General features: G+C 30.3%; 1 protein-coding gene and 1 long non-coding RNA gene across 2 annotated transcripts; one reads left to right on the top strand and one right to left on the bottom strand.

Moving 5' to 3' along the window:
* Nucleotides 1–4030: 4030 nt before the first annotated feature.
* LOC127073875 (uncharacterized) lies at nt 4031–5706 on the bottom strand. The gene is made up of 3 exons (XM_051015120.1): nt 5464–5706; nt 5299–5365; nt 4031–5218 (listed from the first exon to the last, which is right to left on the bottom strand). The coding sequence occupies exons 1-3, from the start codon at nt 5536–5538 to the stop codon at nt 4320–4322; spliced, it is 1041 nt and encodes a 346-aa protein (XP_050871077.1). The 5' UTR covers nt 5539–5706; the 3' UTR covers nt 4031–4319.
* Nucleotides 5707–6760: 1054 nt separating this feature from the next.
* On the top strand, nt 6761–7119 carry LOC127135262 (uncharacterized). Its single transcript, XR_007808488.1, has 2 exons — nt 6761–6981; nt 7086–7119. It is a non-coding gene; the product is annotated as an uncharacterized LOC127135262 (long non-coding RNA).
* Nucleotides 7120–10909: the final 3790 nt, after the last annotated feature.

Below are 10909 nucleotides of genomic sequence, written 5' to 3'. Positions count from 1 at the left end.
ACTTAAAAACTTCACGTTATATCTTTATCACAAACTAAATATATTAACTAAATTAAAACACACAAGATATGCCGTTATAAATTAATTTATATTATTAAACTTATGTGTAATTTTTTTGTTAATTTTTTTTAAATTAATACTTTAATAACTTTTATAAGAAAAGTAATTTGTTTTATTTGTTATGAATGGGAATATAAAATATTTATGTGATTTTATTGTTAAAATATGAGAGTTTATTATATAACAATATAATTGTTTATTAATCATTATTATAAAAAAAGAGCAAACAATAAACTCAATTTTCTTATATGTATTATTGAAATAATTTATTTAGAGACATTATATTGAAAAAATATTATAAAATTATGTAGAAACATTATATTAAAAATATATTATAAATTTTTTAGTCTTTAATATTTATAATTAAAAAATAATTTCAAAAAAAATAAAAGTAATATTTATAAATTTTATGAAAATAATATATATCAAATTTAATAAGTAATTGTCTTGATTCTCATATTTTTGATTAGTTATCTTTGATTTAGATATTTAATTTTAAGTGGTTAAAGATGTGTGTTTAGTTTTAATATTAGATAAAATTATTTATAATTATTATCAAATAAAATTTTATTAACTTTATACAATTTATATTTAATTATTTTTTAAATAATTTATTTATTTTAGTTAATAAAATTGTAAAAACTTAACTTATGAGTATTTTTTTTGTAGATATTATTTTCAAAAAATTTATTATGCTCTGTATAATTATTATTATTATAAAAGAAAATAGTAAAGTAAATTCTATTTGAAAAATCTGTATTTTCATAAGTGAGAAATCAAAAGATATTGTTCCTACTGAAGTACATGAATGTAGCAAAAAATTATAGTTGACTCAATTATATTTTAACATCAACTGAAAGTGATTTATCTCTGAAAATTATGTAGATCTGCTTTAAAATTAAAAATATTTGTTTTAAGTATTATTTTTACTAGAATAATTTTAAGAAAACAAAATCTATTTAATGGCATTTGAGTTTTTACATCTATTATAATATAATTTTAAAATTTAAGATAATATACTTTGTTGAAATAACTCTTATATTTTAAAATATTTTGTTTAAAATAAATATGAAATTTATTTTCTTAAAAATACTATTTTAAAATAAAGATAAATTATTTTAGTTAATTGAATCCAGAGAAAATTTAAATTTATATAATATATTATATCTTTTTATTTTCTTTAATGATATCAAAATAAAATATTAAAATCAACAAATATAGTAAATGGAATGATGAAAAATACTATACCATTTAATATTTTAAAGTTGAAAGAAACTATAACTATTTTAAAAACACATTAAAAATATATATTAAAATAATTAATTATTAGATTAAAAATTATTTTTTTGACAATTACTCCTTTGAAAATAAAAATATTTATTTTAAGTGTTATTTTTTTATGCTTTCAAAGAAAATTAAGTTTTAATTTTAATTTTTAGATTCCCAGGTTTATTTTAAATTTGAAATATAAATATACATTTATTTATTTATTTATTTATTTATTTTTGAAATATTGATAGTATTGTCAAATTATTTCGTTAAAAATAAAAATAAAAAAATTGTTTTTACAATGGTTCAAACTCATGACCTTGTCAAATTATTTCGTTAAAAATATAAATCTCGTGACCTTCAATAAATAATAAATATTGTTTTTTACTTTTTGAAAAGTGAAAATGAGTATTAAGAGTGTCACATTATAAAATGATATGACACAAATAAATAGAAGTATTAACATATATCAAGATTTAATCATTCATTTCAGATTTAATATATTATATAGATACTTATTTCAATAAGCTAACTTTCCCACGAGGGTAAAATGTAATTTCTCACCATTCAAATTATATGTGAATCTAAAATTTATGTGTTTCTCCCTCAAGTGATCGGTAATAGATCACACTTTACCTTCTCATAAGATTAACTGTGAATCTTTACCTTCTCATAAGATTAACTGTGAATCTAAATTTATAATGTGTTTGGTTGGTAAGAAATCACACTTTACCTTCTCATAAGATGATCTATTCATATTTTAAGTGTGGTAAGCTTCGCTCAAATGAGAAAATGAAAAGAAAGCAGTTTTAAATATGGGACGGTGGAATTACTAAACTACAAATGCCTAATCTTAAGCATAAGAACATCACAAAGGCTGAAGCACATCACAAAATGATCTCTAAATGATAGTAGTGTAATTAAAAAATGTACAAACTATTTGTTGATTTCCTGATACATGTTTGGCTTTGCATTTAGAATACCCAAACCATGACTTCAGACTACCCAAATTCAAGGCCAAAAATGTGGTGTTATAACATCTCATTTTATCCCTAATTCACATGGAGGACAATTCTAATTATACTCCCTAGAAGTTATCTTTCTTGTGTATGTTTCCACTCTGAAATAGCCCATCTGTTTGCAAATCAACATTTCAATAACTGCTGTTACATATCACATTAATTGAACACATCAGTAACATTCTACTTAACTATATTGACCCTATTTTCAAAGGGATTCCCACTCCTCGGCTTGTTTGAAACATAGTCAAACAGATTGTTTTAAAGGACAGACCTACCACTAGTAGAGACACCTAAGTAAGGAATGGTATCACGAATGACTTACCATATCTACATTGCAAAGAAAAACAATTAACTAATCTGTTTTGCACTCACTAAGTTGAGGGAAAAAGGAGATCCAAGATTATTGTAGCCCGTATATGGAAAAGGATAAGGTAATGTTTTGTTAGTAGCTAGTTACTAGTTTTATTTTGTTCTCCTTGTCAGGGATTAAATCTATGACCTCCAAATCCTTTATAACCCTAAGCTTAACAACCAGTTGAGCTACCCCTCACTCAGGTTCCACATAATGTGATCAATTCTTGTCTACACTGGAACAAACACCAAAGTAGTAACAGCAGGAGAGACACAAAAAGATGTGAAAACCACATATCTTATGGTAAATGCACGATGATGAGATAAATGATTGGGGTACAAAATCTGCAAACAAATAAAATATGACTTTCATTCTAAAGTGCAATCACCTTCCAACAACCAATCTTCTCAACCATGAACCACCCTTAGTATAGAATTATGTAACAGGGAATATCCAGAATCCTATTACTAGTCAAGAAATTCCAGAAACAATTCACAAATATGCTTGGGAAGTATGTGATGTTTCTAGGATCTGATGGTGATTTATATAATTGAAACATAACCCCAGGAAAACATGAAGGATAAATTATTCATTCACAAAAACTAAATCATACTTTTAAGAAGCATATACAGCAACACCAAAAAGATACTCTCATACCTTGAAAAACTTGAAAACCCTATTGACTCGTCTTCAAATTTATACTTACAAAAGTATATTGGTTCCTAGAGGAGAATCATAAGGAAACAAAAACAATATTCAAATGTCACAAGTATAATTTAAACATATATTTACAATGTTAGCTGACAATGAAAAAAGCAATCGCTTCCAATTTTTCATTGCATAAGCTATGTCAAATTTAAAGTAAGAATAAAGAAAAACAAAACAGACTAACATAGTATTTTTGTACCGCCTTTGATGTTCAAAAACAACCCACAAGCCAGTTTGTTGAATGATAGTTTTGAGGCATTTTAGATTCCAGTCCGTACATTAAACCTTAAGAGCTTTGCTAACACTGCCAAGACAATTCTTAGATGAAATAGAAACTGATTATATAAGAATGATACACAACTTGACCAACAATACTTCCCTGACTCTGTTCATGCTTCAGAGGCAGAGTAAAACTTAAGGCCAGAAAACATTTGAAACGATAAAAATACATGAAAATAATTTGACTAATGATCATAAGCATACTTGTCAGTAACAGTTAAGAGAGGAAAATAAACACAATACATTGCAAGACAGATATAATTACGAGCATGTTCAATCAAACAACGACATTGCATAGTTGTGGAATTTGGAGTACAAAAGCTATACACAAAAAGTGAAGTAGAAGCCTAAATGAAATATGTCGCCACATGATGTAACCATTATTTTCAATGTATTGAATTTCTATACCACCTTATGTATTCACATACCAACATGAGCATTCTACATTAACACGTGCACCATAAGATGAAATGGGAAACAACTTGAGTTCGGCAGTGCTAAAAAAATCTCATGACCTAACCAACTAGACCTATGAAAATTAGATATTTCAACCTAAAAAAGTACAAACATACGAATAATGCAAAAAGGAGAGACAACGGCATACACAACTCATGAAAACAGAGAATCTCTCAAGACCTTTCGATCATGCTAACAGATCGAGCCAACCGAAGAGTAAGGCTACCTCCATGCACACTTGCCTCTGTCTCAACAGGTTCACACTCATACTGCTTCCTGCACCCGGGACAACGAGCATCCTGCTCAAGAATCCTCTTGTGGCAAAAGAGACAAAGCCGAAAACCGCAATTGCATGGTAGAAAACTTGTGTCCGTTAGATCGAGATCCTCACAACAAATTGGACAAGGGGATGGCACAGAAGTGCGAGACCAGGGAACCCCTCCTCCAAAACGCCGGTCTGGATTCGGCATACTATGCTGTTTTGAAAGATTGGGCAAAGTCTGGGGGCGAAGAGCATCGTCCACCCTCCAAGCTCTAGCATTGCCAGAGCCCCAAGGAACCATCCCAGCACTACCTGATTTGGAGTTCAGATATCCTAAACTTGAACCATGAGTCAATTCACAAGATGAAACCATTTCCACAACAGGTTCATCGTGTGAAGAGGTTTCGTGCTTGTCATCAGCGGCTAAAGCATCTGCCACAGCCTCCCAATCATCCAAGCACCCATCTTCTTCTTCTTCTACCTCTTCATCATTATTATCCTCTTCCTCTTCTGTAACATTCCCAGAGAAACACCCGCCACTGCTAGAACTACTTCTGCTGCTCCCACCACTGCTGCTACCCGTGAAATTCGTCCCAGAATCAGTACCACCACATAAGACACTACTATTCGGACTGATGGGACTGTTCGATGGTGACTCCGAATCACTGTCTTGATGAATCACATCCTCTTCACCTCTCCGCCTCGTCTCCACTTTCTCCAATTCCTGTTTCCCACGTTTACCCATAGGCGACGATGGCAGGTGGATATCATCCTCCACGCCATCCTTGCACCCCTTATTCTTCGCAGCACCTGACAAAAATCATAACCAATACAACAAAATCACCACAGCAATAGATTAACACAAACATCGATTTTCACATCACACATACCTTGAGATAACCATTGTTCGCGACGCGCATCAATCTTATACTGCTTCAATTTCGCAGACCTGTTGGTCTGAAACTCAAACAGGAACAATCATTGAGTTTCGATTGACAAAAAAATGCACGTGGTAACGAAAATTGAAAAAACCGGAATTAGAATGAAAACCATACCCTCTTCTTCTTGCCTGGGTTCTTCGTGTTTGCGGCAGAAGGAATCGGAGCAGCAGAGATTGAATCAGAAACCATGGCTGAACCTTCGGCTTTGATTTTTCAAAGAGATTTGCAAAAACCCTAAGTTGCGAGGAAAATGAAACGATAGAAAATTCTAGAGAGAATGAAAGATAGAAAACTTGGAGAGAGATAACAAAAATGGATCACGGTAACTACTCTGATCCTTACGCCCTTTTTTTTGGCTCACAAAGCGGGTCCGTGTGGATTTATTGGACTCCTAATTACCGAATCACCCCTTTCTTTGTAATAATTTTCAAATACATTAATGTGATGAATTGTTGAAACTTGACCAATTCAGGGTTATGAATGTAAATGACGCAAGTGGAGAGGAATGCAACACGACGTCGTCTAATTTGCTGGTATTCGCAAGTTATTTTTAACCTATCGTTTTGATTTATTTGACTGACGCTATTATTAATTATTTTTACATATTTATAAAAAGGAAAATTATTTTTATGAGTTCTTTAAAAACGAAATATGTTTTGGACGAAAACTAAATTATGTTTAAAGGACTCGATAACGAGTACTTTTATTAAAGATTTTACAAAAATAATTTTTGTTTTGTATATAAAAGTGGTTACTTTTGCTAATGTACTCCACTTTGATATCACCCTAAAAGATAGGGAAAAAATAAGAAAAAAACGAAAGGACCTCACACGAATTCTATTATTTAAGTATTTGATTAATTATTCTATAATTAAGAACATTACAAAAATAATTTCTCTTGATATTATAATAAGTAAAAAATTAATGTTTAAATTTATTTAGTATCTGATTTATATAAATTTGAAAAGTGGCTTTTTTTATAATATTAATCGGAAAGAATATAGATTTAAATGCATATTTGATATTCTATTTTACTGATTAATTTTTTTATTATTTAATATAAAATCAATTTTTTTCCTAAAATTTACTTTTTTTAAAAAAAAATTGTCATTTCCACTTTTTTTATTATTTATTTTAAAAATCAATTTTTTTTCTTAAAATTTACTTTTTTTTTCTTTCCACCTTTGCATAGTTGGCCTCCTTATTTATTACGTAGTACTGGATTAATTTGTTGTTGTTTTATAGTTAAAGTGGCTTTTATTACAAAAATGAATAACATAATATTAAAAATAATTGTTTAATGAGATTGAAATAAATAAAATTAAATAAATGATGTAATTAAAGTATAATTGAATAGTATAAGATGTCTTATTCTTTCTTGTTACTTGCAAACCCTAGAAATACAGTTCTTTTTCCTTCTTTCTTCTTGCTTTTGTGTTCTTCTTCTTTTTCTTCTATTTAACTTCAACACTCAATTTCCATAAACGTGTGTCTCAACACCTAGTTTCCAGCACATAAAGCAGTTGTCGTGCTTTGAGGTTCAAATGTGAATGCGGTCTTAATGCTTCATTGATGATAGCATGGACTGATGTGAAACCAAGTCACAGCTTCTATGGTTGTGGGATGTATAAGGTATATTTTTGTTTTTGTTGATTTTGATATTGTCTTGATGATTCATGTATTGATTTGCCATTTACTTGGCTTCTTTCTTCTCAATTGATGTATCCAATTGCAAGACTACAAGAAATACAGTCATTTTGTTTGGTTTGATGAAGACATGAATCCTAGAACAAAAGAAGTCATCTCCTCGTTACAACAAAATTTAAATAAAGAGAAACAAAAGGTTAAAGATGTCAACATTAAAGATGAAGAAATGAAGATAAAGTTGAAATTATTGAATAAGCAATTGAAGTTCAACTTAATGATCACTCTCATTTTGTTATTTTCCTTTGTTACTTTAACACTAATAAAATAGGTTTTTATTTGATTATGTGTTAGATTATGATAAAGGGATATGGTTTTAGAAGGATCCTTAAGTGTTAAGTTGATTAGGTTTTATTTTGTAAAAAAAGATCCATTATCTTGTAATTTGACCTAATTAAGGAATGAATTACTTTGATGGATTAAGGTTTATAGTATTGATTGATCCACAACATTTGTCTTAATTAAGGAATGAAATATATAGTCTTGATACACAACATTTTACATCTACACATTTGACAATGGACTTTGTATGCACAATGCATGCATTTGGCCTGCAACTTGCATGCATATGGCTTGCAATATGCCTATATTATGCCTGCATTTGGCATGCAGTTTGCATGTACATGGCTTGCATTTGGCCTGCAATATGCATGCATAATTTGCAGTTAGCCTGCATTTGCCTTGTAATTGGTCTGCATAATGTGTGCATTTTTTATAGCAATAGAATAACAGCAACAACAACAACAACACAACATAACAGCAATATATAATTATCGCAACCATGGTTTTAAAAAGAGATCGGTATACGAAATTGGACGAACTGAACAAAAGAATGATCTCTCTCAAAGAAGATAGAAAGAGAGCAAAACAGAAGAGTCGTCATCGAGTTTTATTTGAATTCCTCTATGGGAGAGGATAAGTGAAAATACAGATAAAGAATCGGTCTCTCAACCGAGACTTAGGTTCAGAAGTCAATTACGCAAGGGGAATGTAATAGCATCCCTCACGTCCATGGTACTCCATAGGAACCATTTAGGTTGTATGTGTATGTGGGTATTTATCTCGCTTGTTTCTAATTTATTCTTGTTTTCAAAAAGAATGTGAAAAATTATATTTTTTTTATTATTGCGCTCACCAAGGATTGTGGCCCTTGTGCCTATGTATCATTCATCGTGTGATGAAGAATCAGAGCTCCGTAGTTTGGAGTAGAAAATGAGAAAATACATTCTGTCATTTTAAGGATAATTCTCAACTAGTCACTCACAAGTATGGGTACTTTGCATCATCATGAGAAGGGCTCCAACTTGGATAAAGATCAACAAGTATGCCACTAGCTCTCACAAATAGCAAAGAATTGTCATCAATAATATGGGGATAGGAGAATTATATCTCAACTATAGAAATGACTCATGTCTAAGCTTGGGAAACGTTTTAAAAGGAAGTTGGTCTAAACATGCTTAATATGTATTAACATTTATTCAACAAAAAGGGTTTTGAAAGTCACTTCACAAAAGTCAAAGTTTATTGAGAAAGTAGTCCAAGTTTAAAAACAAGAAGGTTTTGAAAAAGAGATAAGATTTTGAAAATTTAAGATGGGGTAAGGAGAAGAAGAGACTATCCTAAAGCATAAAGTAAGAGCTAGGGAGGGAATATCTAACCAATAGATATCAAGCTTTGTGACATAAGTCAAGCAATAATTCTCTCCTTTCGATTAAGCCTCAGGCAAGTAAAATAAGCAAATAATAATCCATGCATCAGATGAAACCAGAGTAAACTCAATCAAGTCTTCAAAAGGAAATCCCAAGTCAAAGTTACCAGATGAATTCCAAGATCTCAAGTCATAAGTCCAAAGCAAAGGTCAATGTCCTAATTCTAAGTCCATAACTCCCTAATGATGTCAAGGATAGTAACCACAAGTCCATGAGTCAAGATAATCAAGTTTCTTTTTAGGTTTTTTCTATTATTAATGTCTTATTTATAATTATATAAAAGGAAAAGTCCAAATGGACAAAGAACAAATGACATAATCATAAATAATATTATATGAAATGCTAAACATAAAGTATAAAGTAAATGGCATAAAATAAAAGAGTATAAATTAAATGACTTTGAAGTAAAAGTTAATACAAGTAAAGTGTTAGTAAAGGATATTAGTAATCAAAGATGAAAAGATGTTTTGGTCACTTTTTGGAGAACACTTAACTACCCACTCACAAGCATGAAAATATGAACTTATACATCATTTATGAGAAGGGCTCCAACTTGGATAGAATCAACAAGTATGTCACTAGCTCTCACAAATGGAAGAGGAGCAAAATTTTCATAAAGTACCATGAGGAATAGGAGACTTACAGTCTCACTTATAAAAATTTCTTTATTTTCCTTGGGACAAATTTAGCGCTATGTTAAGCAATCGTAATTGGACTTATGTAGAAGTCACAGCTATCTGAAGTTGGTCAATAATAATGTTTATGTTAATAAATGCTAGAGAAATGATATATAAATCATTCTCCTAAAGACATGTCACGCAGAAAAAGAAAAGGGATGATCAAGCACAAAGGTTAGGAGGATGGTCCATTACTTCAATCCACACTTCATGACACTTATGATAGACTTATGCATCAATCCAAAATACCATAAATGATCCATTATCAATTAGGAGGTAGATTTGAAATGATGAAAGTTCATCAAGTATCAATTTATACCTCATGAACAAAATGGACACAAGTCATCCAATTGATCAAAGGGAAAAGAAAGAGATGAAGAAGAGAGACATAAGAGAAGTCACACTCAAATTGGACCAAAAGTTTGATCCAGTCAAAATCAATCATCTATTTTGGTGGATTAGGGTTCTCACCCCATTAACACCCAAGATCGAGTTTGATGAGACTTGAAGTCCAAACCATCATGATCCAAGGCCAACAGAAGTTCACAAGGGTCACCCAAATAAAAATGCAACTAAATAAAATAAAAATGCATCAAAGGTATTTTTTAAATGAATTTTAAAATAGAAATAAAATGAAAAATCTATAAAGTCCTTCAAAACACCAAGTAAATGGCCAAGAAAAATATGGAAGGATGGAAATAAAATAATAAGTATATAATAATTTTACCAGAATTTTAAAATACAAAAAGTAATTTTTTAACCAATTAAAACAAAGGAGAAAAAAGAAAAATCATGAAAAATAGAAAATTAGTGAAATAAAATGTGAAAAAAAAATCAGATGAAGAAAAATAAAAGAGATTTTTAGAAATTATTTTGGGATTTTTTGGATAAAAAATTAAATTACTATGAATTTTTAAAGAAAAAAGTAATTAAAAATAAAAAGAAGAAAAATAACTAAAATCAGAAAAAACACGGAACGTTGGATCACGCCTTATTAATTGATGTGGCAGATCCAACACCCCTAATGTTGGACAGCATGATGGAACACGCTGCAAGCCAAACACATGATCCAGTTTAAATCCCACCAATCAAAACATTTCATTTTGCCAATGTGTATGATCAAACTCAGATAACCTAAGAAAGCTCCGATCGTCTTCTCCGGTGAGCTCTCACTGGAGTTTCATCATTTGGTAAATTCAAGATACGAGACCACCCCCATTATGATCCTCTTCTTATCCTGAATTCAACCTTATGCTCCAAATTCATTTATGTGAACTGAGCAAAGGGAATTTCAAAGAAGTTTCAGAAACAAGCAAGCCACGAAAAATTAAATTAAATGATGAACACGATCAATCAACACTAGATAAGTTAGGGGAAAGCATCAGAGAGTGAAGGACTACATTGTGGTAACTTGTTTTAGTTTAAATGATGCTCAGAACTACCTTGTCCAGATGGTGATCAGAAGTTGAT

This window comes from Lathyrus oleraceus, chromosome 4, assembly GCF_024323335.1.
Source record: "Lathyrus oleraceus cultivar Zhongwan6 chromosome 4, CAAS_Psat_ZW6_1.0, whole genome shotgun sequence".
NCBI classification, from domain to species: Eukaryota; Viridiplantae; Streptophyta; class Magnoliopsida; order Fabales; family Fabaceae; genus Lathyrus; species Lathyrus oleraceus.
The sequence above is the reverse complement of the archived record's forward strand: the minus strand, read 5'-3'. Positions and strand labels throughout refer to the sequence as shown.

What these genes read in the sequence shown, in the direction of transcription:
- LOC127073875 (XM_051015120.1), bottom strand. Translation starts at nt 5,538, where the DNA reads ATGGTTTCTGATTCAATCTCTGCTGCTCCGATTCCTTCTGCCGCAAAC. An exon ending in ACCCAGGCAAGAAGAAGAGG is followed by an intron (nt 5,366 to 5,463) that starts GTATGGTTTTCA and finishes TTTGAGTTTCAG; the next exon opens with ACCAACAGGTCTGCGAAATT. An exon ending in CGAACAATGGTTATCTCAAG is followed by an intron (nt 5,219 to 5,298) that starts GTATGTGTGATG and finishes GATTTTTGTCAG; the next exon opens with GTGCTGCGAAGAATAAGGGG.